Source organism: Cervus elaphus, chromosome 9 (genome assembly GCF_910594005.1).
Source record: "Cervus elaphus chromosome 9, mCerEla1.1, whole genome shotgun sequence".
Lineage (NCBI taxonomy): Eukaryota > Metazoa > Chordata > Mammalia > Artiodactyla > Cervidae > Cervus > Cervus elaphus.
In genome coordinates, this window is record NC_057823.1 from 74,000,118 (window position 1) to 74,027,538 (window position 27,421).

Here is a 27,421-nt window from a genome sequence, read left to right on the forward strand (position 1 = left end):
TTCCAAAGAAGAATGAGAACCAATATTTAAATAGAGAGGAAAGGGGTAGCTGATGCAATAAAGCTGGTGAAATTAGAAAGAGCATCCAAGAAGACCTCAATACTGTTAGACTTTTCAAGCAGTGAGAGCTATGTAGAAATGCTTCTGTGAACCATAGAAATAATAAATGCTGAGCCCATTGGAACATAATCTCAATCAGCAAGATGCCACTGCCGTCCAGATTTCCTCACAGGGCCCTGCTAAGTCCATGCCAAAACTAGCAGTGAATTTCTCCCTTCTAATCTCCCCTAATGCCTTATTTGATTATTGTCACTGCTCTCTGACCATGCACTGTCCCTCCAGACTCTCATTCCCCAACTGAGTCAGTCAGAGGAGGATAAATGTCCACTGGGACACACTCTAAGACCCCCAACCACCTTGTTCCACGTGAAAGGACAGAGCGAAGAGTGAAGAGATCAAGGGGAACCCTCCACGTTTAGCTGGCAACCTTTTCATCTTCATCTACTGGATTACTGGCTGGACACAAACAAGAAGGGCTATGAGTGGTCCCGGAGAGCGCTCGAGTTAACTGGAAAGGGGGAACTGGCTGGCAGGAGGAGAAGGCAGGAGGAGGGCGAGCTGGGCATCTCAGTGCACTGCAGGATGGTGTCGCCTCTGCCCTGTCTGTACATTGTTCTCTGGTAAGACTTTGTTTTCTGACTTTTCCTTTTAGCTCCAAGGCAAGGGCAAGCATACATCCACTGGGTGACTTCTATACCAAATCATAGAAGCAACCTGGATGGCATGGCTCATCTGTATGGTGGGGCAGACGGGGCTGGAATGAACAGCCTATTTTCTCTGAGGCTGGGAGGGAGGATCACTGACTGTCTACTCACAGGGTAGAAAATGCCCTCGGGAAACTTGAAGATGAAGGAAACCTCTATTCCAAAAACATCAGTCGGATCCTGGACAACTTGCTTGAAGGCTACGACAATCGGCTGCGACCGGGATTTGGAGGTAAGAGGCAAGCCCTTCCTAGACTATGTGTAACATATGTGCCCTTCTCCCCCTTAGTGCCAGTCCAGGGCCCAGAGGCCTCAGGACAGCAGAGCGGGAAGCTGCAGGGCACTGGGGTTGGGGCAGGGGCATCCAGTCTCTGTCCCTCCCTCAATTCCTGACCTTATACATGAGTCACTGGAACTCTCTAAGCCTCCACTTTCTCAACAGTGGTGGGGTGCATAAACACTACTTGTCTCATAGGGTGTGAGAGTGTAAATGAGATTCTCCATATAAAACACAGTTTTAAGCATTTGTTCCATTAAAGCTATCACTAAACATTAATTATTACTGTAGTTGTTAGAATACTAATCCAGTTTTCTTTCCTTCCTTACACTTTGCAATTTGGCTGGAATAAATTCAAAATAATGCAACTAGTCTGAGTTTTTAAGAGTTGAAAAACCAAAGGACCCTTGCTACTGGAATTACCTAGGATGGGTTGTAGATTCTGGCTGAGAGAAGGGACTTTGTGAAACAGTCATTCCATTCAATCCCCTTAATGTCGTTGATGATAAATGTCCCTTTGGGCTAATTTCAGGTGCTGTCACTGAAGTCAAAACAGACATTTACGTGACAAGTTTTGGGCCCGTGTCAGACGTGGAGATGGTGAGTGAGCTCAGAGTGAGGAGAGTAATTTTGCTTAAAGGAGGAAAGGACTGAGTCCCAGAACGAATGATAATGGACATTGTTACCAAACTTGGCTCCAGATCTAAAAGCAGTATATGCACTCATGCTGGGAAGGAACGGCCATTAGAGCAGATTATTGGCCAAATCTCCTTCACATTTCACTAAAGGCTCTGCTTGAACATGAATCTGAGGAGACTTTTTAAGATGATATCCTCTCTTCTGTTAACACATCAAGCGCCGATTCTTCCTTACAAAGAGAAGATTCTCCCCCATCTTTATGAAGCTTTAGGAAATTTATGGAGGTGTGAAAAAATAAGAAAAATGGACTGCCATGTAAGAGTATAATGAGAAGACCTATTAAACATAAAACGTGGCTGTTTGGGCAGTGCCCCTTCTCAGTACGTTATTAAAACAGTAAAGGGAGTCCTTTGGAAAGACTAATGCATTCCACCTTTTATGTTTGCAAATGGACCAGTAGGTGTTCTGGGAACTCTGTTCCAGGTACAGATGGCTGTAGGATTCGTAAGAGGGTATTTATAGTAAGTGGCAGTGAAAAACTGAACCAGTTTTTTAGAACAAAGTGTACCATGATATTCTTTCATGTTTCTCAAGTAGTGTGTCCCCCTAGAAATAAAATATAAATACTAAAACTGAAGAAAAACAGAACTCTTTAAAGTGGTGCATTAAATGTACTAGGGGGGTGTAATTCTAGATTAACATTTATTAGAGACTTTCATTTTCTGCTCTTTGATCTGAGAATATAAGCAGAAAAGAAAGGAAGAGAAATGTAATATGGGGGAAAGGAGTAAAAGGGGGAAGAGAAAGGAAAGGAGAAAAGAGTAAGAAAAAATAACAAGGAAGAGGGGCAGAAACTAAGGAGCACTTTAGGAGATAAATGTCTTAAGAGTTGAGAGAAAGGAGTCAGCATTTCTTCAGATTCCTCAACATTTTAACTATCAATTTTTTCATTTGAGCATGACTCACACTAAGAATAAATAATCATAACTATATTCTACTGTAGCATTGAAATCTGGGGACACTTAGAACTTTATTTTATGCATGTGTCACTTTTTTAAGTGTATTTATACAAGAGAGGCCTGTTATAGCCTGGATCACCATTATATGGATATACTGTATGTCAAATTATATTTTTAAAATATAATCACCACTTGCAGTAATAGGTCTCATAAAGAAACATATAAAGGATACAAAGCAATTCTTTGCAATATTTTGACATAATTATAAGTTACTAATTATCACTGACTTTTGCAAAGGCCTTTATCATAATACTTAAGTTCTTAATGTCATTTCATAAAAGCCACACATTAAAACATAATTTTGATTATGCATACTTAAATGAGGCTCTGTTTGAGTAATCATGATAATATTTGCTTTTATGTTCTCTGAGAACTATATAAAATAATTATGATGTGCAGACAAAGTATGCTTATCAAGTCAAGTTTCTCAATCCTTGGAACTGTACTAAGTGGCACTGCGTTGCTCAGATATACTTTTGAAGGTAAACAAGTTGCTAAGAGGAATGATTATACTAATTGATGGTAGAAGGCCAACACAAAACTTAGATTAAATCTTATATTTTTATTCTAAATTAAAGAAGGAGAAATCAGTAGGTCAGTAGATAGAGACATGGATTACTGATAGAAAAAAGGAAGAATGTTGAAGGTGAACATGGAGAAGGGAGGTTTATACAATATCAACACTATTGTCTATAATAATATTACAATCTTACAGTGTGAAAAGTAATAATTCACTGGTTATAGTTCTCCTGATAGGCTATTGTCATAAAAAGTTGCTTTATTTCATAAATTTTAGTATTGAGTATATAAGCTAGTGAATAAACTATTCTTAATAAACCATCTACCCAGCATGCGTGAATATTTTACTTTCTCTTAGGAGTACACGATGGACGTTTTTTTCCGCCAGACTTGGACCGATGAGAGGTTGAAGTTTGGGGGGCCAACTGAGATTTTGAGTTTGAATAACCTGATGGTCAGTAAAATCTGGACACCTGACACATTTTTCAGGAATGGCAAAAAATCAATTGCTCACAACATGACAACGCCTAATAAACTCTTCCGAATAATGCAGAACGGAACCGTTCTCTACACCATGAGGTGAGGCTTCCCCAGGTCTTTGTCCTCTGCTCACAGGATTTGTCCATCATACTAACTCAGAACCACTTATTTCAATGTTCCTTAGGCTTACCATCAATGCTGACTGTCCTATGAAACTGGTTAACTTTCCTATGGATGGGCATGCGTGTCCGCTCAAATTTGGCAGTTGTAAGTGACCCAATGCTTCTGAGAGTTAAATAATGTATTCAGAATACATAATTATTTGGTTTTAGTCAGGTTAGAAAGCAAAAGAGAAGTACTACTCTGATATTCTCTGTATAATTCCTGTAATTAACTTACTTAATCATGTCTGTCAATCTTATACATAGAGGTTTTGGTCACCAGGATTAAAGAAAAGTATTTTTTAAAATTTATGCTTGTATTTTCTTTTCATAATGGACAAGATTTGCTTTGAAAGAAAAAAAAACACAACTAGCCAGATTTACTGCAATTTGTTTAAAAAATTCAGATGCTTACCCCAAAAGTGAAATCATATATACATGGAAAAAAGGACCACTTTACTCAGTGGAAGTCCCAGAAGAATCCTCAAGTCTCCTTCAGTATGATCTGATTGGACAAACAGTATCTAGTGAGACAATTAAATCTAACACAGGTAAGAATTTAACCAACATGTGAATGGAATCCTACAAGGTGACTCCAGTGCATATTTTCAAAATATCTTATTTGTTTTTCCTCTGCATTAGCCATCCTCAGCTAAACTTGAAGTTTTAAAGTGATGAGTAGCTTTAAGATGGATTTTGCAACCATGTGCATATATAAAGATTTGTATAGCCTTGGAGTGAGTAGTTTTGTATGTATGTGACACAAAGAACTCCACAGAAAACAATAGGCTGATGCATTTATCATCTGCTGATCGACTAACTTTGTCATACGTTGAAAAATGTCTTAGCTTGTTTTCTTCCTACACATATTAATTTAAGGATCTGTAAGATTTATTTCTAACTGCACTCTTTTTGCACATTGTCAACAGCAATAATACTGACATACCTGTCTTCCAACAGGTGAATACGTAATAATGACAGTTTATTTCCACTTGCAAAGGAAGATGGGCTACTTCATGATACAGATCTATACTCCTTGCATTATGACAGTCATTCTTTCCCAGGTGTCTTTCTGGATTAATAAGGAGTCTGTTCCAGCCAGAACTGTCTTTGGTATGCTTCACTCTTTGGGCTCTCCTTCCCATCATCCTCCAGCTCACATTCTTGTGTATTTTAAGGGGAATATTCACACCAGTGAACTTTTTCAATCCGCAAAGGAAATAAACTTCTATCTCATTCAGACACATGTTTCATATGAAGTAACCTTCATCTTATCACAACTTGTGTGGTGAATCAACAAAAGATTTGTCTCAGCAAGAATTCTGGCCAGTTTCCTATGACTTTCACGTGCCCTATTTTGGAGAATTTCTTATCTCAATTTGCTTTTTCATAACTAGAAAAAGCAGAAAATTTAAAATGACATGTAATTCAATGAAAACAAAAGCTAAGATACTGAACCCATGAATACACAGAATATATCTCCCTTTTATTAGGTAGGATCATAAAAAATTTGCCATTTTTTAGGTCTAAAAATAGTTAAATATCACCAATTTCCTATTGTTCAGCCTAAATATTTAGTTACATTTATGCTATATAGAATCACTAACAGTGTGACGGAACAAAATGAAAAAAGAAAAAGAGCTATAACAGAAAATATCTTCTGTAACAAAGCTCAATTTTTTTCTCAGCTTTCATGATTATAAGTTTACTAGCTCATAGGGAAGACCTAAGTTTAATTGAAATCTCAGATGAATTCTGACTTTTTAATTTACCACAGTAAAACAGATTTCTTTCTGTAAATTATAAAAGAATATTTATATAATGTTGCTAATCATCTTTGGATTATATAAATCCTCCAAGACAGAAAACTGCTGCAAGATGAGTGATGAAATTATTTTCTTGTGATTAAATATTTTATCTTAAAACCAATCTAGAAATTAAAATATTGTGAAATCTAATTTTATATTTATCACCTATACAAATACTTATGATGAAATATTATATCAGCATTAAATATGATCAGAAGTTCAAGATTGTATTACTCATGTAATAATAATTTACTATTATATTATTATTGTTAAACTAAATCACTTCAAAAAATAACTTTTTGAGCAACTACAATGTATGCAAGGTATTGAAAGATACAAAAATATGGATGCCTATGATAATAATTGTGAACAATTAAAATAGTAAAATAACAAAAATTACATTTGTAACTGAAATCTTCTCCAATAAGTTCCCATTTAAGCCTGTTATTCGATTGCAAATGCTAATACTGCATTTCTTATTCTGTTTGGTTTTAGGAATCACCACTGTTTTAACCATGACCACTTTAAGCATCAGTGCCCGGCACTCCTTGCCAAAAGTGTCTTATGCAACCGCCATGGATTGGTTCATAGCTGTTTGCTTTGCTTTCGTCTTCTCTGCTCTTATTGAGTTTGCTGCTGTCAACTACTTTACCAATCTTCAGACACAAAAGGCCAAACGGAAGGCGCAGATTGCAGCCTCACCCCCAGTGACAATAGCAAAAGCGACTGAACCCCTGGAAGCTGAGATTGTTTTGGTAATTGTTTACTTTTCTAATGTTACCCACACTGTATAGGAGAAGGCAGACTGAATAGTTATTGCAAACAACTAGATAGTCCAAAAGTAATATTAGTAATAAAGTTCTGTAATTTTGGTTCCAAGGCCAACTTCTCCAACTTCACAGGAAAAAGCCAAGCAACAGTCCTTCATTTATCTTTGCCCTAAACTTTTGGTATTCCTCTTTCATCATCCTCACTAGTACTGGCAGATTTCAAGTTCTCAGAGGAGACAAGAAAATTCTCAGCCTTTAGATGTTTCCTTTGAACCGGTTCCCATATACCAACTAGGGAGAATAAAGTTAAAAAGAAAGAAAAAAACGTTCCTAATGAAGCTCCAGAGTCTGAAGGAAACAAACAGGGACTCCTATGAACAATTTTTGTTAGATATCCGCTTGTTGCTTTAATCCAGAAGGGCAAGATGTATATATTAGATTCTGTGAATGCTGAGTCATAAGCCAAGTTTTTGATTGACATGAAAACATTCTCATGTTCACATTCATGTTATATGTATATAACATGCATATTTTATGTATATTAATTTTTGCAAAGACTTAATCAGTGAAAAATACCTATAAAATTAAGTTTAGATTTGTGGTGACTAAATGCTGGTCCCCAAAGCATTTTTTAATAAAAAATAAATGATAGCATTAATAATTCAAGGGTCACAAATGTGCCCTCAAATTTCAATTATGTACATGAATAAATTCTCACAATTAAGTTGCACGTACTGCTTAAAAAAAGGATTGCAGAATTGATTGACAAGTATATATTTTTACTTCAACACAAACTCCAAACTGTAGCTCTTGAAAAAAGGAAAATTTTGCTCTGCAAAATCAAGCAATGCAGACAGTTTGAATTGGAAATTTCTTTATAATTGATCAATTCTCATATTTCCAAATCAAAAAACCAGTTAATCCTTGCTTAAATTTTACAATAAAAATTATGACACTATATGTATTTTATTCTCCAAATACTGAGATATTTATTGGCTTTAAAAGATCATTTTTATTGAAACTTTTCTCTTTGATAAACTAAGAAACTTGTTTGAGAATTTGCATTTTCTCCAAAGGATAAGACCAGTTCATGATAAGTGGCAATTCATCATTTAAAGATTTTTTCCTTAAATTAGACCTCATTAAAAAAGAAGTCTGCCATCCAGTAATCCAGTCAAATTACACTTGAAAATAAAAAAAAAAAAAAAAAGAGAGAGACTCAGAGAAGGGAAACATTAATCACTTAGAAAAACTAAGAATTGATTCCAGAAATCCTAATATTCACAACTATACAGAGGCTGACACCCTGACCTCCCTAGCACTTTCTCAGAGACTGAACTATATGAAAGAGTACATACCACTGGGTAAAAAAAAAAAAAAAAAAAAACTTTTCTGAATGTAGGTAAGGTGATTTCCAAAATTCTTTCATTTAATGATGCTTGGGAGGTGCTAATGGTAAAGAAACCACCTGCCAATGCAGGAGACACCAGAGATGTGGGTTTGATCCCTGGGCTGGGAAGATCCCCTGGAGGAGGAAGTGGCACCCCATTCCAGTATTCTTCCTTGGGAAATATTATGGACAGAGGAGCCTGGCAAGGCTACAGTCCATGAAGTTGCAAAGAGTTTGACATGACCGAGCACACACATTCCCCACACATGTGTTTTCAAAGGTCACAAAAATATAAATTTATAACAAAAATATGTTAATCTGAAGACCTAGTTCAAATGAGTTGAGAATTCTATTTTCCACAAAAGATAAATTCCAAGTTTTTTTTGAGAATTATTTTATTTGTAAAAACATGTGATTATGTTACAACCTGTCTGTACTTATATAGATACATAACTATTATATTGCCCAAAGGTCATATATTAACATATATCTAGAAAGGAAGAAGAACTAGTATTAATCAAAATACCATTTAACAGTGCCTTATTTGACAAGTACAGTAAAAATAAGAGGAGAAATTCATGAGAAAAAGAGTAAAAAGTGATTTTGAATATAGTCATTGATCAGATATCAAGACAAAAGGAAAGACCAACTTCCTTACTTCAACTTTTTTAAAATATGGATTACTGAGAAGGATATGATTTCAAATCCTTGGAGAAAGAACAGAGTTATCATTCCCTAAGTCTATTATTTTAAAGGTATAATTTATTAATAAGATGGAATTTAAGATCTCAGGTCTTCATATAGACTATCTTCTAATAGTTCTAAAATAGTAACATATAATTAGGCTGTCCTGTGGGAACTTGTATAAAAAAATTGGATTCAAATCATCTCAAAGTACTTTTTTCCTTGCAAGTTGACTTTTTTTCCTATGAAAAATTATATTTCTAAACCTGGCTCCACTTAAAATATTTCAAGGCAATGAAAAGGAGACTTTTGTTTCTGAAAGGCTAAGTCAAAGTATAAAAATAAAAACCAAAAGTAACCAAACCTAACAATATAAATCTTGTAAGCATCAAGAAATAAATACAGATGATTGCATAGAACATGTACATTTTATTTATTTATGTCAAAACTTGGCAATTGCTTTTTATAATATAGAGGAACAAACATAAATTACATATTTGGAATTTATACAGCACAATGGTATATTATGATTACAAGGTCATTTTTTCTTTCAAATACCATGACATTTAAAAATGCCTATTCAGTTGTAATCAAAATAACATTATTTGGGTAAGTTGGACATTGGAATAGCAAACCAATATGGCAAAGTTGAAATGAGATTTAGTGCTTGGATATTTCATGCGATTCTAATTTGTATGTTTTAAAGTGCATGTTGCTTTTCACAGGAAACTGGTTAGAATGAATGTGAAAACTTTATCGCTTTGAATTTGACCTTGAAATTTATAATAATGATAAAGAAATTCAGACATTTAAAATCTAGTACTCATACCTGAAGAGACTAAATCTAAATCTTCAGAAGTGTTCTACAGATTAATACTCTTTCTGTTGTTAAGGCATTTGGAAGTGGAGACTTTATATTTTTAGATTTTGAGAAGAAATTGTCCCGTGCTTCTTCCCTGCTTATATGGTATCTTTCCATATTGTTTTTATATGGTATGCTATTTTGGCATTAGAAAGTACTCCTGTATTTATGCTTCAGAACTTATTATTTGTCTAGGGTGTACTTATTTTGTAGATAAGACTGAGTTCAGACTCTGATCTCTTTTGGAATGTTAGTATTCTTTTTATTTTAAACATTTAAGTCCTCACCACCAAGTTCTTAAGAATGAATCCTCTGCCCCACTACTCAACACATCCAATGTGATGTCTCTTTTTCATGGCAGGTGTGATTTTTTTTCACAAATTATCTATAAAGTTGACCAAAATTTAATTAGTTGAGAGAATAACTGTGTTTATGTTGATTACATGGTTTATTTTTCTTGTCACCTGACACCAGTTTATTGAGTACCTAATGTGTTCAAATTATTCATACCATAAACATTTGTTAAGTGCCTTTATCTGCAGACCCTTTGTAGAACATTGAGAATTCATTTGTAAGCAGCATTGATAGAGCCTCTTCTGTCATGGAACTGCCCACCAAGCAGGAAGAGAGGGCAATCAAGGAGCCATGACAATGCACTGTGATAAAGGTTGTGGTTACAGATGTATAGGAGGCTGAGGAAAGGCCATGCAAGAGTATTCGCTCAGTCTGGAGGGGGTGATTCTGGAGGAAGCGGTGCCTATGTTGAGAATAGAAAGATGAGCCTGGCCCTGATTTAGAGACATTAAGTCAGTTATTAGCAACTTGGGCACAGAAAGGGAAGTAAGACATATTGTCCTTTCTGTACTCTTTTCAAGGCTGAAACATCTGCTGGGCCATAACCATGTTGCCCTTCAACCGTGCAGAGAAATATGAAGCATAGATTTACCTCCCCTGTTCCTAATATTGCTGAGATTTCTTTGAATACTATCATTACTCCAAAGAATTAGCAGTTGAATTAAGACAATCAGAGACTCTGAGGACCAGGAAGACCCTTCCCACTATCATTACTCCAAAGAATTAGCAGTTGAATTAAGACAATCAGAGACTCTGAGGACCAGGAAGACCCTTCCCCATGGTAGCACCATCATATGACTTACAGAGAGGGTGGGGTGGGTCAGAGGAGAAGTGTAGGCAATTAGCTCTTTCCCTATACCTTCCATCAAATCCCCATCCAGTATTCCTTTTAGGACCCTTCAAACATTTCAGTGTGGTTTTCAGACATGTCTCTAGCACCACTGACCTACCAGATTGCTACCAATAAGCTGTTTCTCTGTAGATATTCTGGAATTGTCTCTGCTCCCAGTTCTACCAGCTATAAATGTAAGGACATTTGACAGAGTTTGTTTTCTCCATAATTATTAATACTATCATTTTAAAAACTGTCAAATACTAAATGTTTTCAAAAATAGGTTCTCTTGCTTTTGGCGCCCCAGTTAAAAGCAGATGCTTTGTTTGCCCTAGAGTAATGCGGCCCTGGTTGGAATATCTCCCCTAGGGGGTAACCCATTGCTCCCTCCTCTTTAATATATTAGACTCACTGAATATTGTATCAAAATTGCTCTTAGTACTTCCAAAATGCCTTATGCCTATACCAAATAACTGACTCTCACAATGTCCAGTTTGACTCCAAGTACCTTTGCAATATGGCGTTACTTAAAACAAAGCAGTGCTCTAAAAATACCAAAAGCAGGATGGCACTGAGCAGCAGGGGAGCCCTGGAAAAATTCAAAACCACAGGTGTTCCACTCAAAACAGTGACAGCCCCAAGCTGAGCCCTCATCTGGACTCTGACAAAAGCCGATTTTACCATCAACTGAAGCTGCTGAGCTTACAATAGGGCAGGCAGAATCTGATGCAAACCTGTAGCTTGAATGGCTTGCAAAATAGGCTTTCTTTTCATTTTAGAAATTCAATGTGATTCTTCTAAATTTTAGATGTCCAGTCTCTATACTGCCGATTTCTAATTATCCAGGAACTGATTATCCTGCATGTGCGTTATTCAGCTCTCTGGCATTTCCTTGAGAACCTTGTATTTGTTGCCTGCTAGAAACCTCCCAGGTGGCACTAGTGGTAAATAATAACCCGCCTGCCAAAGCAGGAGACATAAGAGATGTGGGTTCAGTCCCTGAATCAGGAAGATCCCCTGGAGGAGGGCATGACAACCCACCCCAGTGTTCTTGCCTGGAGATCCCTGTGGACAGAGAAGCCTGGCAGGCTACAGTTCATAGGGTCACAAAGAGTCAGACACGACTAAAGTGACTTAGCATAGAAATCCCCCAGCCATAGCTGTAAATGAGACAGTGTAATTCTAAACCAGTGATGCTCAATGGTGGGTGTCCCCGCCATGATACAAGGACATTTTTGGTTGTCAAAACTCTGAGGATGTGGGTGCTACAGGTATCTTATGGATAAAGGACAAGGATGCTACTCAACATCCCATGATGTACAGGACAGTCCCCACAAATAATAAGTATCAATATATCAGTAACTTTGTGGCTAAGAAACAACCGTGCCCTAAACCCTAAAGCTGATAGAAGGAAAAAGAGTATTTATTAAGATTATGCTCTTAGCAGTGGTCCCCAACATTTTTGGCACCAGGAACTGATTTCATGGAAGATAATTTTTCCATGAACTGGGGTTGGGGGATGGTTTTGGGAAGATTCAAGCACATTACATTCAATGTGCACTTTATTTCTAATCTATTGCTGCCTCTCATCTGACAGGGGTCCCCAGGCTCTCTGTAGCCCAGAGCTTGGGGACCCCTACTCTTAGGCATCTAAGAGGGATTGAATTCAAGTGCTACCACTTATTACTTGTGTGAGCTTCCTGCTTATACCTTCATTGGCTTATCTCTAAAACAAAATATTATTACATTAGAGATTCTTTCTAGGAATAAGCAAAATAATGCAGGCAGAGTGCCAGGTAGTGCTTGTAAATGGTAAGTGTTTAGATATGGTTCCTATGTGCATGCCTGTGTGCTAAGTTGCTTCAGTTGTGTCCAACTCTTTGTGACCCTTTGGACTGTAGCCCACCAGGATCCTCCGGCCACGGGGATTCTCCAGGCAAGAATATTGGAGTGAGTTTCTATGCCCTCCTCCAGGGGATCTTCCTGACGCAGGGATCAAACCCACGTCTCTTATGTCTCCTACATTGGCAGGCAAGTTCTTTATCACTAGTGCCACCTGGGAAGCATGGTACTTATAATGTAATATAAACAATATGCTAAAATACAATGTAAAGTAACCCTGAAATATTTTGTTCCCTTCTCTTTGCCTGAAAACTCTTCTAAGTCTCAGAAAATGTTTAGATTTTCATTCATTTATTGATTTAGCATATGCTTATGAAGCATTCACAGTGTTCTATGCACTGGCTAGGCAGTTTGGAGTACTTACACGTGAAAATAATATGCCCTCTACCATTAACAAAGATTTCTACATTAAGATTTCAAGTCAGGAAGGGGGATAAAGCACAACAGAAGTAATGCTTACGGGAAGATATGATAGCAAGAAGAGTTGTAACAGCTAAGTAGGCAGGAAGTATATAATGAAGAGACATTTTCTTCCTCAAGTTCTTAAAGAAAGGGAAAAAATCATATCAGCAGTAAGGAGAGCCTTCATTTTATCAACCTTGACCTTTCTGAGCATGGGGAGCACAAACAAGGAGCCTGCGATCCAGGAGACACGTCACAACGCTGTGACGGTGTGAAAACTCCGAGGACCCCGACGCGGATCCCCATCCCCACTCTTCCTTCTGTCCTGCCGCCTGTCAACCTGGTCCACAGGGATGTCATTCGAGCTTGGTGCCAGCAGCTAAAGCTGAGCACCAAAGGCCCGAAACTGGATGGATATAAACGACTCTGCAAATATGCTTACCCTCATCAAAAAAACTTTCCTGCCACGGCACAGGAGGCCAGGATCCTGTCACTGTCGAAAAGGATAAAGATAGAAAAGGGGGAGCTACCCCTGGAAGGCTCCGAAGGGGCTGCTCCTCCTACAGGGGGGCCACCTGCCCTCGAGGGAGCTCCTCCGCCTCCTGAGGGAGTTGTCTCGACTTCTGCCCCCAACTCAGAAGCTGTGTTTGCCGCCTGGAGCAGGATGACAACCAGGGCCATGAAGACGGAGCCAGTACACTCACAAGAGACTGGTGAGGTCCGGTGGTGCGTGGTCCACGGGAGAAGTCTCCCAGCTAGCACAGGCGGCTGGGCTCAGTTACAGCTTCACGCTGGGCAGGCCTGGGTGCCTGGAAAGCGAAGGAGGGTGTCCGCACTCTTCCTGATACCTTCTGGCGATTTCCCACCCCCACACCTGGAGGACAATATGCTGTGCCCTGAGTGTGTACACAGGAATAAAGTTTTAACAAAAAGCCTGCAGTGAGATCATAATAGCAGTAAAAGGGTACAGCTATGATTATAATTAATGATAGAGAAGTGACTACAATCAACTCCACGGTGACTTTAGACAGCTGGACTCAGGGCCACTCCACTCTCTCCATGCCTCCAGCGTCCAGGGTACACAGCCTGCTTACAAGGTCACGTGAAAGCCTGTGAGCTGATGGGAAACACAAGCAGAAGTGACTGTCTCTCCAAAGAGGACCAGCCCTAAGGGAGCAGAGGATAAAGGAGATGGGGACATTTAAAAATACTAAGTCACCGAATGGAATTAATTTGCTTGAAAATGCCTCAAGTAAATTTCTACATTGGACAAGACAGATCTTATAGGCAACAGTTGCAATTTGGTCATGTACACCTCAACCAGATATTCAACTTTATCATCACCAGGCATGGTACAAGCAGAAACGTGTTGTCACTGACAATATTCTTATCCCAAAGACTCTATTCACAGGGAAGCAATCAGTCCTGATGATGCCTCTTGTCTCAGCGTAATTAGGTGAGCTTACCTTCTTTTTGGTGTCAGTTACTTAGATGCACCCATCCGTATGTAAATATTCACAACCTATGCACTTAAGACGTCTATTTTATGTATATATGAGTTATATATAATTTTTTTTAAGTGTTCCGGATTGAATGATACATTATAGTGCCTCTAGTAAAAAGGCAACTAGAAAATTTTAAAATTAAAACTTTTATTTTAAAATAGAAATACTCTAGACCGGAGCAGGACTGAGGCTGGGCCAGGGCTGAGGCAGCCGACGCCCCTCCTTCCCATCTCTGGATCCTGCCCAGAGTAGGGGGCTGCAGGCGAGGAGGGCGGAGGACGGCTGGGCGGTGCCGGCTGAGACCAAGCTGTTTGCGGTTACAAGGCAGGGATCGCTGCAAACACCCACCACAGAAGCACTGTGGCATCTCTTCCCCCGCCCGCTTAGCAGCCCCCAGGGAGACTGACTGCCTACTCACACAGAAACTAGTGGAGACTCTGAAGCCCTTTGGGGTTTTTGAAGAGAAGGAGGAACTTCAGTGCAAGATTTTAATTTTGGGAAAATTAACCTGGGGAAAGACTGGATACGAGAAATCGGTGAAAGCAAGAATCTTCCGCAATCTGTAACTGAACATGCTGATGGGGAAATGTTTACATCTGGATCTTACAGATTAGGAGTGCATACCAAAAAATACCAATATCGGTGCATTATGTGTTGCACCAAGACATGTTGACTGAAGTGACTTTTTCACCTCATTCTATGATAAGTTGAAATTACAGGGAGAAGTAAACGATTTAAGAGCTGTTGAAGAGGCATTTGTACCAGTTATCAAACTGTTTGATGGGATAGAGATTGATGGTTTGTTTGCAAGATTAGCACTGCAGACCATTCCAGAAAACTTGGACTTAAAACATGACAGTCTGCTTAAAAATTTACATGTGTATAAGAAGTCTTAATGATTGCAGGGTTTTGATTTCATTGCAAATCAATGAAATGGTTTTATGAGATGTTTTACATCTAGTATCAAACATTGACAACTTCAGGTTAACCCTGAGGGCTATCAAACTGTGGGCCAAATGTCACAATATCTACTCCAATATATTAGGTTTCCTCGGTCGTGTCTGCTGGGATATGCTCGTAGCAGGAACTTGCCAGCTTTGTCCAAATGCGATAGCATCAACTCTTGTACATACATTTTTCTTGGTATTTTCTTAATGATATGTGTTTATATTAAAATAAAGTTGATTATAGACACTGAAAAAAAAAAAAAGAAAGGGAAAAAATCCTTACAGATGAAATGATTATTGTCTCTAACTTTAAAGATGGAAACTTAAAGCTTAGGGAGAATCTATGACTCTTTTGCCATGTCTAAGTCATAGAGCAGATAAGTAGTGAATGTGGAATTGCAGACTAGGGCTTTCTGACTCTGTTGTCCTCTAATTCCTAAGCAACCCTTCATAGAGACTGCCTGGGGAAGCAGATGAGGAAAGGAAGGATCCTATCATAGGAGATGTTTAATTTCAAGCTAACGCTATTATGCATAAATTTTTCATGCATTAGGTCTTGAATGATCTTGCTTAACTCTGAACAAGGGCTGTTTGGCAATCCTCATTAAGCCATTTGTGACACTGTGACATGCCAAGAGACTGACAAATAACTTCTCCCCACATCTCCAAAAGAGAGAGCGAGATAAAATAATACATTATGTTTTTATGCTAGATTATAATTTACACTTTTCCATCTCAAAGAACTTGTTCATGTCTGCCCTCTGTCTCCCTTAAAAAGAGAGAAACATAGGTGACAGACAGACAATGCATGCTATTAAAAATCAAGACAGGTTTAGAAAGAAGATCCACTCTAAAGCCTTGCCCTCTTTATTCTCCATTAAGATACTTAGAAAATTTATTAGAGTAAAATATTTTAATGTTCTGTATATCTGGAAGGAGGAGAACTCTTTTTAAAGGATTAAATAGTGACACATTATGCTCTTTCAGGTGGAGAACATTTTGATAACATATACAATAGTTGAAAATTCAAATTAGAATTTGGGGAACATGATAGAAAGCTTTGACTGACAATGCTATGTTTATCTTCTAAGACAGGCAGCATGTATTAAGACTGAAATACCACCACACTGGTCCTATCCACACACTATTGGTGACCCTCGGCACAGTTGTCCTCAGTTGTCACATTTTTTTCAGTTGTTTAACAATTTATTTGTAAAACAGACTAACAAGACAGCTGTCTACAATGCCAGATATTATACCCATATATCAATATCTAGATTGAAAATTGTATATTACAGATGTAGGCACTGAAAAGAAAGAATGATCAATGAGGGCACCAGAAATGGAAGGAGGCTCCAGTAAGAAAGTGAAGCTTAAAATTGACTTTGAGGAATGAATAGAATTTATGAAAGGAGAGTGACAATGGTTTATAAAGCAAAGAATCAAAGAAGGTTGTCACATATTTTTAATAGAAAATGTCACTTATTTCCTATTCAAGATCAGTAGACTGGGCAATCTTCTATTTGAAACTCTCTTCACCCTCCAACACCTTTGATTTATTTATTTCTGTCCACAGTGCCTAGCCCAATATCTCGTCAACAGATAACAAGTAAAGATATTCTTTGCTTGAAATTCACCATGGTCAAGGCTAATCAGACTTCACAGTGATTTATTCTTGCTTTTGGTAAAGAAACAGGGTTTACTATGGCCCCCAAAAGCACAATGGGCTTGATGTCTCTGTGATGACTATTACTATTTAGATGTTCAGCAACACCCATGACAAATCGAAAGCAAAATTCAGGAGTAGAGAGAGAAGAGGTTCTTGGGGTTGATGTTTTCCCAGAGTCCAAGTGTCACCGCATCGGCGGGCCATTCCGGTCCTGTGGTTCCACCAGCACTGGGGAGGCGGCCGCCGCAAAGTGGCGATTTTGCTGCCAGAGAGGAAACAAGGCAGTTTTACAAGGGCAGGGATAATGTACAGCATGTGTGTGAAGGCAGGGACTCAGCAAGGACAACCCAGCCACAAGGAGAGTGATTATTACAGGCTGTATACAAGAAAACATAAGAATCCAAGGAAGTCCCCCTAGTCGCCACCATTTTGAAAGGTGTCTAAAGCAAACATAATTAGAGTCTCTGAAGCAGGCTCAATATCTTACAGTAAAGAAGAGAAGATGCTGGGATATAGCAAGCACTGAGATTAACCACGGTGGTTTATTACTGGCTGTGAAAGCGTGGGTGAAGCAGTTCCCACATCTAGATCTCAGCCTCTCATCTGTTACTCAATGCACTGAATATCCCTTTCAAGACTAGAATTGGTTGTCCTCTGATTTCAGTGGAATAGAAAAGCTAATGATAGAAAAGAACATCTAATAATTCTGAGGTTAGTAAATGTATCATTTTTAGTAATTTAAGATGGAAGGAGACAGTAGAGAAGTTCTGAATAGGAAGCAGAAAGCTCACAATACAGAACTCTGGACCAAGAGGCAGTCATATTTCGAGGGAAGAATAGTAAGGGCATTTCTACTTTGTGCCTGGCTTTTGATGTACATGAGCACTTTAAAATTTTTTTGCTATTGTTCATACCTCAGTTGATTCAAATATATGAATGTGTGAAGATTAGGCTGTAAGCTGCGACCATGCCTAGAAGAATGTTATCATTTAACTGAGCTGTTATTTTATGGTATTAACTAATTGCCCACATACTCCAAAATGAAATTCCCTGTCATTGTGACGTTCCCTCTCATTGCCTATACACATTGCCATATAGGTTTATGCATAACTGGGGTAGTGGGTGGATAAACCCTTATAACCTGGCTTGGCTCTTCCTAATAGTACAATACTCAACACAGTTCCTGGGACATGGATCATGCTTGGCATCAATTGCTGATACATAAAATTAAGGGATATTAAGTGAAATTTGCTCAGTCATGTATGACTGTTTGAGACCCCATGGACTATATAGTCCATGGAATTCTCCAGGCAAGAATACTGGAGTGAGTAGCCTATCCCTTCTCCAGGGGATCATCCTGACCCAGGAATCCAACCAGGGTCTGCTGAATTGCAGGCAGGTTCTTTACCAACTGAGCTACCCGTGGCTGTTAGTAAATCAATGTTTTTAGAATTTGTTTTACCACCTTTCTGTAAAAGTAGCACCATCAAATATTATTAAGAATTTGATGACACTGCCCTGGTGATCCAGTGGTTGGGACTTTGCCTTCCAATTCATTGCCGGTGCAGGGGGTGCAGGTTCAATCCTTAATTAGGAAACTAAGATCCCACATGTCTCATGGTCAAAAAAGCTAAACATAAAACAGAAGCAATATTGTAACAAATTCAATAAAGACTTTAAAAATGGTCCACTTCAAAAAAAGAAAAAAGAATTTGCTGGTACTTTAACTTATATGATAGAAAGAAAGAGAAAGAAAGTGAAGTTGCTCAGTTGTTTCCGACTCTTTGTGACTCCATGGTAGCCTTCCAGGCTCCTCCATCCATGGGATTTTCCAGGCAAGAGTACTGGAGTGGGTTGCCATCTCCTTCTCCAGGGGATCTTCCTGACCCAGGGATCAAACCTTGGTCTCCCACATTGCAGGCAGATTCTTTACCATCTGAGCCACAAGGGAAGCTCAACTTATATAATAAAAGTCAGCAAATAGCTGTCAATGATGATGAAATGAACGCATGATGTCTGTTCCTTTACCTAAGCAGAATATATATGTATATTTTTCTCTACAGCATCCTGATTCGAAGTACCATCTGAAGAAAAGAATCACATCTCTGACATTGCCCATAGTTCCATCCCCTGAGGCCAGCAAAGTCCTCACAAGAGCTCCCATCTTACAGTCAACACCTGTAACCCCCCCACCCCTCTCTCCAACCTTTGGAGGTACCAGTAAAATAGACCAGTATTCTCGGATTCTCTTCCCAGTTGCATTTGCAGGATTCAACCTTGTATACTGGATAGTTTATCTTTCCAAAGATACAATGGAAGTGAGCAACAGTGTGGAATAGCTTGCAGCCATAATAACCTGTATTCTGTAAGTTCTCATTTTCTGAATTTTTAAAAATAGCAATGAGACGTGTATAGTTGCTTTTCTGAACATGAAATCAAAATTGAAATCTCTAACATATAACTTTGAGTAAGCCTGTATGGGCAGAAAAGCAGTAATGTTACTCGTCACAACTGGAAGGTAAAGATTGCTAAAGAATATGACTTTTCTGTACATTAGAGAAATGTTATAAAAGGATATAATGGATTCTGGATGAATTTGCCAATCTTTGTCCTTCATTGTTCAATATTTTAATTGTCACTGTGAATAACATTTGCCACAAAGCAGATAAAATAAGAAATGCTGACACTTCTAACGGTTGCCTTAAAATATAATTATTTTGGCTTAGTTCTGAAAAGAACAAAATATAAATAGTCTAAATATTTATCAGTAGGTTAATGCCAGCATGTTGGAGGCCTTTATGCTAGTAAAATGGCTTTCAGGGGCGTTGTAAAGCCTGCATTGAGCTTAGCCATTTGTTTTAAACCTTGCTGTGCTATTTTACGTCAATAAAGTATGTTGTTTTTATACATATGAATTATACATAGATCATAAACTCTATATGCATTGTATATAGCTTCCGTTGGACTGCAGTACAGTGTTGTTTTATCTCATTAAGCTCTTCTTTTAAAATAATATGTTCCTCATAATTCCATGAAGTGGTAGAAGGCCTGTTTATTATGCCTGTTCTTATATCTCATATTCTTTATCCTTCTAAGTGTATCACTAAACAAAACAATAATAAACATGGTTCTCTGGATCTGTTTAATAATGCTCAGAAGAGTTTCCTCAAGTATGGGGAAAGGAAGTGGTTACCTCGCCAGCATTAGTGTCCCTTGGGATTCTGAGAGGTAGAAAATATGAGTAGCAGATTTGGTCATCCCGTTCTTAAAAAAAAAAAATGTGAGTTTGTATTGCAGTAGTCAAACCTTCATCTCCTTTCTGCTCACTCAACACGCTTTCTGTTCTAAGATAAATAGGGTCTGAAAGGTGACTATAGTTGATAACACTGTATCATATAATTGAAATTTTCTAAGAGAACAGAAATTAAATGCTTTCATCAAAAAAAGTAAATACATGCGATGATGGATATGTTAATTAACTTGAAAGAGTAAGTCATTTCACAATGTATACATTTATTAAATCATCCCATTGTACACTTTAAATATCTTGCAACTTTATCAATTGTACCTCAATCAAGCTGAAGAAAAATGAACGAGGCTATTTTTATCCCTTTCTACTATTCCAGCTCCTCCTGATACCAACTCTACCCGTGCTTCTCCCACACAGAATGGTGTTAGGGAAACCAGAACTAGAAGCAGGAGAAAGCATGTGGTATGGTTTGTGCAGATCAATAAATCCCTCACTAACCATAGCTGGGTCTTAAAATCACTGAGATCAGCCAGAACTCTGAACCCAGAAAGAAATATTCTGGAATTACTACTCTTGCCTTTATCCAGGAAAATACCAAAAAAAAAAAAAAAAATTCTATGGTCAAACAAATTAAAGTTTAATTGAAATAGCTCTACTAAATTAAAAGACGCTTACTCCTTGGGAGGAAATTTATTACCAACCTAGACAACATATTAAAAAGCAGAGACATTACTTTGCCAAAAGGTCCTTTTAGTCAAGGCTATGGTTTTTCCAGTGGTCATGTATGGATGTGAGAGTTGGACTGTGAAGAAAGCTGAGCACTGAATAATTGATGCTTTTGAACTGTGGTGTGGGAGAAGATTCCTGAGAGTCCCTTGGACTGCAAGGAGATCCAACCAGTCCATCCTAAAGGAGATCAGTCCTGGGTGTTCATTGGAAGCACTGATGCTGAAGCTGAAACTCCAATACTTTGGCCACCTCAAGCGAAGAGTTGACTCATTTGAAAAGACCCTGATGATGGGAAAGATTGAGGGCAGGAGGAGAAGGGGACGACAGAGGATGAGATGGTTGGATGGCATCACCGACTCCATGGACATGAGTTTGAGTAAACTCCAGGAGCTGGCGATGGACAGGGAGGCCTGGCATGCTGCGATTCATGGGGTCGCAAAGAGTCAGACACGACTGAGCGGCTGAACTGAACTGAAGGGTGAGGAAGCTAAAATCTCCAACTAACTTCCCTATTAATTAGCTCCATGACCAAATCTCTTAGACTCTGGGAGACATAGTTCTATAGGATGAGGGGGATGGAATAGACATCCTCTGAATTTCCTCCCATTTTGAACAGCTTATATTAATTTCATTACTAATTTTTTTATTATCTAAATTAAGTCATTATACAAGGCCTTTTCCTGTTTTTGAGAATACATGAAATATTAAGTGCAAGTTAGTGTTAATCACATTATATACTATGTTATACTTAATTTCTTCACAAACCTGTGAAATATATACTACTGTTAGCTCCATTTAAAGATAAGAAACCCAGGAATAGTAAAGACGAATGATTTTGTTAAGAATCAAGTGGTACTCAAGTGCTAGAGCTGAGAGTCATACCTAAGCAGTTGAATCCATACAATGTGAGTCTGTCCTATAATCCCCTCCAAAATTCACTCACTTTGTCTTTCATTTCCTGAAATAATTTTCCTGGTGTTCTAACATCCTTCCTGCCCTGCCTCAGCATTTATTCTACATTTCACTGCAAAGCACATTACTATCAGACAACATCTATGCTTAGAGCTGAAAAAGATAAATAAAACCCATTAAAACTATTATATATTATAGGCATTAGATTTCTCCTCAGTGAAAGTATCTTGGAAAAAAACTTGCAAAACTTTTGAACTGCTAAGAATTTTTCAGTGTATGTCATAGAGTGATAAGAGAGGTTAACTAAAAAAAGAAGAGTTTCCCAAGTTAAAGAATTTGAGGGGAGATAGTGAATCAAAGCAAAATAGGTTTCTTTTCTGCTGAGCTTCTCAGAGCCTTGATTATGCTTATGTGCATTGTGATTCTCTCACAGTTTGCTATAGTAGTTAACATTTCCCAAGTCCACATGGCCATAAGTATTATTTGCAAGAAGGAAATGCTTGACTAGCATTTCTCAGAAAACAAGTTGTGAAAGACCACCTTGGTATTATTTATACTCCTCCTTCTATAACCAAAACCCCCACCCCCTAGTTAAACAGACAAGGGATCGAGTGTTTGAACGGGAAGATGACTTATCCTAGTTCACACAACTCTTAGAGATCAAATTAAGACTGCATAAAATAAAAACCAGACAAGATATTTAAATAGAGAGAATTTAATACAGAAAGAACTGTTAAATGAGTAATAAAAATAGTAACTAAAGGAGTCAGACACCAAAGGGAGGAAAATAGTGTTAGTTCAGTTCAGTTCAGTCACTCAGTCGTGTCTGACTCTTGCGACCCCATGAACCGCAGCACGCCAGGCCTCCCTGTCCATCACCAACTCCCGGAGTTTACCCAAACTCATGTCCATTGAGTCAGTGATGCCATCCAACCATCTCATCCACTGTCGTCCCCTTCTCCTTCTGCCCTCAATCTTTCCCAGCATCAGGGTCTTTTCAAATGAGTCAGCTCTTTGCATCAGGTGGCCAAAGTATTGGAGTTTCAGCTTCAGAATCAGTCCTTCCAATGAATATTCAGGACTGATCTCCTTTATGATGGACTGATTGGATCTCCCTGCAATCCAAGGGATGCTCAAGAGTCTTCTCCAACACCACAGTTCAAAAGCATCAATTCTTCGGTGCTCAGCTTTCTTTATACTCCAACTCTCACATTCATATCTCACATTGAACTCTCACATCTTATATCACAACTTAACAAGATAGTGTTAAGAGAACCTAAAAACTTATACAAGAGGCCTTTTAGAGCTGGACTCAATCATCTGTACAGAGGACATCCCCTGAATGGGGATGGTAGTTCAGCAGCTCAAAGAGAACCCCAAAGCTGGGAATCAGACCTCTAAGAACAGGTCGCCACCCCACTATGTAATTATCATGGGTAATAAGGGAAGAGGTTCCTCAGAGCGAGGTCTCAGACCTCTGAGGTCTTCTTACGTGCTGCTATTAACAGCATCTCAGGAGCTGGTGAGGGGACACTTGCAGATTTGAGAGCACTCACAGGGAGGAGGGACTGCCTGACTGAAGCTGCCACCTTTGGGAGAGGAAAACAGAGCTGGTTCTCAGAGAACCCAAACTGGAGACAAGAATCAACTACTGTCTCAAGGTGAAGGGTGACATTAAAAGGCAAAGACTGTAACAGGGAGAATATTCCTTTCCCCTTTCATCTGCTTTCTAGTCTCTCTTGAGTTCCTCCTACTGGAAGAAGCTGATAGAAATCCTAGTGGCTGAAGGAAAATGAAAACTAAGCAGTTTAGCTGAAACATCACAAACTTTTTAGAGTATAGAAGGTTGGATTTTGAACTGACAGAAAAGTGCTTGATAACTGAAATAATTCATTCTTCTGGCTATTTGGTACCATATACACACTTCTGTCCGTATTCATACAATTTCACAATAAGATGCAATGACTCTCTTCATTTGTCCAAAAAGGAGATATGCAAAATCCAAACATCCATCATGTTCATTTCTAAGTAACAATCACAACATCCATTTACGATGATATTTAATCTTCTATTACAATTCTGAATATTCTGTTTCCTAAAGACTCCATTGTAAACCTATCCATGATGAAACCACCTTTATACAAAATAGTAAGAGGATAGGATAGAGGAGGTCAAAAGAAAGCATACAATATATACAAATATTAACATGTCTAAATGTCTATGTGGTCTTTACAGATAGACAGAGATATATTTATCTCTCTCCAAATAATACTAGGCAAGGGATAAGCTATGTATAGCTCCTGGAGTCCCCATTTCTGTAATTAGTTATTCATGACTGGAGTTGATATAAATAACTTCTTTTTTATTTATTGATACTATCCTTTCCTGTCATTGGCATCCCAGATGGTTGATCTGGAGTTCTTTATCTCACAGAATTACTGAAGGGTCTTAATCCCAGAGCAGGACAGTTTTCTCACATCCAGGCAGACAGATTGCTTCCACTACTAAGAACTCTTAGAGAGCCTTGGAGTTCTAAGATTCTCAGCATTGTTCAAGTCCACTCAGATGTCACCATGAGTAGATGAATATTTTAATTATACTGATTTCAGAATTACAATGTAAGTCAAAATCTTACACTTGCTACATCTAACAGGAAAAAGTGAGGATATTAACAGGGAAAGTGAGGCTGAAATTTGCATGGTGACATCTTAGGGGAATATTCCCAAGGGCTGGGGCTCAGACCTTTAAAAAGGGGTCAATGCCCGGGCATGATGAGGCTGTTCCTGGGAATGCAGTAAGAGCCAGGTCGAGGTCTGCCAAAGTAGAGGGCCAACATAAGGACACTCCTTATACAAGAGACATGGACGGAATGAGAACGTCCCTTCTTACTTTTCCTTTTGTCTTCACATCCCTCATAGTGCCTCCTATTCTCAGAATTCAGTGAGAAGCACCTTAAAAGGAGAAATGAAATTTGTGCAGTTTAATGCCAGTGTTTGCAAGTACAGAAGGGTGGATTTGCAACTAAGAGACAATAGCTTAAACACATACAGAATCTGAGATGTAAACTATTTTGATGTCCAGTGTAAGCTCTTGAAAATTCTCCTTTAATGGTTGAATTCCCAAAAGCCATAATGAGCTGGTAGGGGAACCATATAGGAACAAGCAGACATATTAGAAACACTTACTGGTAACAACTCACTCCCATATGTTAAAATCAAATGAATTTTTATATGTAAATTGCTCAGAACAGTGACTGGCATATTTAAAGCACCATAATAAGTGATTGTTTATAGTAGTAATAGTATCATCATCATCATAGTATCTTACTATGTGCTGGTATTAAAAATTGATACACAATTAATAAAAAGGTTAAAAGCATTTTATGTCAGGTTATGAAATGTATACTCATGAACTTCCTGATAACAGATGTTAGCAGGTACAAAAATATCTGGTTGCAGCGCCGTTCCCCACCCCTGAGAATGGTGTGTGCTATTGGTATGTGCTATTCCACCAAAACCAAACAAACAAACAAAAAAAAAATAGTCACAAATAACTGTTGAAAAGTTTGAATGATGCCCCAAAGGGTAAATTTTCTAAGAGCTTCCTGTAAAGTTTGGCTATTTGATTATGTGTCACAGTTTAATGATGTTCTTTAACCTATGATTTTGGCAGTCTAATACTTTATGTCCCAGAAAAATCAGTGATAATTATTGTCTTAAATCCTCCAGAACCTGAGCTACACTCATTTTTCTGACAGCATGTGTTAGTGAGCATGTGGGTAAAGATTGAGGGGAAACTGGAGACTAGCACTATGATAACATACCATTCCTTGGAATGGGAATTCTTACAGACTAGATGACTTATGCAGAGTCAGAAAGACTCTTCAAATAAACTTTTCTTATATTTCTTAAATTAATTTGCTTGTTTCTCAATTAATACAAATTGTACTGACAGACTACCTTCCCTATTTAAATTTTACATTTCTGTTCTAATTCAGCACATTAATGTCTTCAAATTTAGTTATCGTTCTTGGAATATTTTTTGTTGGTGGCAATGCTGGGTCATGAATTCATTGTCAATGTCTAGTGTTCACATATATCCAAACGTTAATGCAACAACCCCTCACATTTATCACTTTCTGGGATTTCAGTTCTTCAGAAAACTAATCACCTGATGCTCAGCCCAGAATTCTTCTGAACTCCCAACATCATCCACAACTGTGAAACAGTCAGAATAAATAAACCAAAATAAAGGTACTGAAAGCCACATATTTTACTCACAGCAGAGTCACTCCACCCTCACTCAAAGCCCACACATTTATATTTTAAACCTAGTCCCACTAGTGAATTTGTTTCTTAGCCCAATGTGGATGAGAGAAGTAATGTGTAGAGAAATGGAGTGGAGGGAGGCACATTAGAATCAGATAAATCAAAAGTAGAAATGACAACAGAGGGAAAGCGGTTAGAGAGAAGAATATATAACTCAGCTTTAAACTTGTGAACCTCATTGTGCATTGGGGCACACAGCCCTCCGTTATAAAGTAAAGCGGTGCAGTCTCAATACCCTGGTATAAGTGCGTTGGAACACATTCCTGCAATAGGAGAAGTGAAACCATGGACATGTCAGTTACTTCTCTGGGCCTTTATTCCTGCATCTTTATAAATGGGGGTTTAATTAGACGATTTTCAAAATCTTTTAACAACCTAAATGTCTGTTTTATAACAATTTTAAAATGAGTTTCCCATGACCTCCATTTAAAATATCAGAAGGGTATGGGATAACTTTTAAAATATTTCTTCCAAACACAGTTAAAGGAAGTAAATGTGGTTTGGTTTTAATCGTAGTAAATACTTGTTATTTAGCAGAAATGAAACATTTTTATAGGTAGTTACATATATTTTTATATAAGCTCGACAACCATTCAGTAAAGTCAATTCTATTTATGCACATTGTAAAATTGAGAAAACTTACGCTCACACAGATGGCATTAATTGCACAGTATCTCATGATCATTTAGGATTTACTGTCCATTTTTTATCATTTGCAAAACTTTATACTCCTTCCCAAGACTCACATGTAAGTTTCAAGTACTTAGAAGGGTGCTTCTGCTTTATTCCTGAGTCACAGACCACTAGCAAGTTTTTGATTCACAAGGGTAAACAAATAATTTGTGCTAACCCAATTATATCTCATTGATAAAGAGCATGGCCCCTGGCTGCATGCAGCCATTGATCCCGTGCTGTAACCAGCTACATCAAGAACATTCAAGTGATTAAATATGATTCTCACTGCTCTGCCCCCATATGACTTGAACACCAATTTACCACTAAGAGACTGATGATACATGGAGAGATTTCTTTTCTTTTTGACTATGACTAAATAGCCTTTTATCTATTTTAAAAATCTGTCATTTCCGTGTATGTGAGGCAAATACATATGCAAAAATATCTTCCTGTAACAATTTGATCAGAAGTCATTGTGCCCTTTCTCTAACAATGGAAATAATACGCATGAGGCAACAGCTCACAGGTGAGAACATGGGATTG

General features: G+C 38.1%; 2 protein-coding genes and 1 pseudogene across 3 annotated transcripts; all 3 read left to right on the top strand.

The window, feature by feature from the left end:
- Positions 1-218: 218 nt before the first annotated feature.
- GABRA6 (gamma-aminobutyric acid type A receptor subunit alpha6) lies at positions 219-20,130 on the top strand. 2 transcript variants are annotated; one of them, XM_043913475.1, is made up of 9 exons: positions 220-680; positions 878-996; positions 1,574-1,641; positions 3,577-3,797; positions 3,883-3,965; positions 4,267-4,410; positions 4,820-4,972; positions 6,163-6,422; positions 19,048-20,130. In XM_043913475.1, exons 1-9 carry the CDS (start codon positions 643-645, stop codon positions 19,321-19,323), a joined length of 1,362 nt encoding a protein of 453 aa, XP_043769410.1. In that variant the 5' UTR covers positions 220-642; the 3' UTR covers positions 19,324-20,130. The 2 variants fall into 2 exon arrangements, with proteins under 2 accessions (XP_043769411.1, XP_043769410.1); XM_043913476.1 differs by lacking the exon at positions 4,267-4,410 and having other exon boundaries at positions 219-680.
- On the top strand, positions 6,991-15,052 carry LOC122700530 (developmental pluripotency-associated protein 4-like). The gene is made up of 2 exons (XM_043913478.1): positions 6,991-9,478; positions 13,075-15,052. The coding sequence occupies exons 1-2, from the start codon at positions 9,476-9,478 to the stop codon at positions 13,804-13,806; spliced, it is 735 nt and encodes a 244-aa protein (XP_043769413.1). The 5' UTR covers positions 6,991-9,475; the 3' UTR covers positions 13,807-15,052.
- LOC122699163 lies at positions 13,836-15,523 on the top strand (annotated as a pseudogene).
- Positions 20,131-27,421: the final 7,291 nt, after the last annotated feature.

What these genes read in the sequence shown, in the direction of transcription:
- GABRA6 (XM_043913475.1), top strand. Translation starts at nt 643, where the DNA reads ATGGTGTCGCCTCTGCCCTGTCTGTACATTGTTCTCTG. An exon ending in TCCGCTCAAATTTGGCAGTT is followed by an intron (nt 3,966 to 4,266) that starts GTAAGTGACCCA and finishes TAAAAAATTCAG; the next exon opens with ATGCTTACCCCAAAAGTGAA. An exon ending in TCCAGCCAGAACTGTCTTTG is followed by an intron (nt 4,973 to 6,162) that starts GTATGCTTCACT and finishes GTTTGGTTTTAG; the next exon opens with GAATCACCACTGTTTTAACC.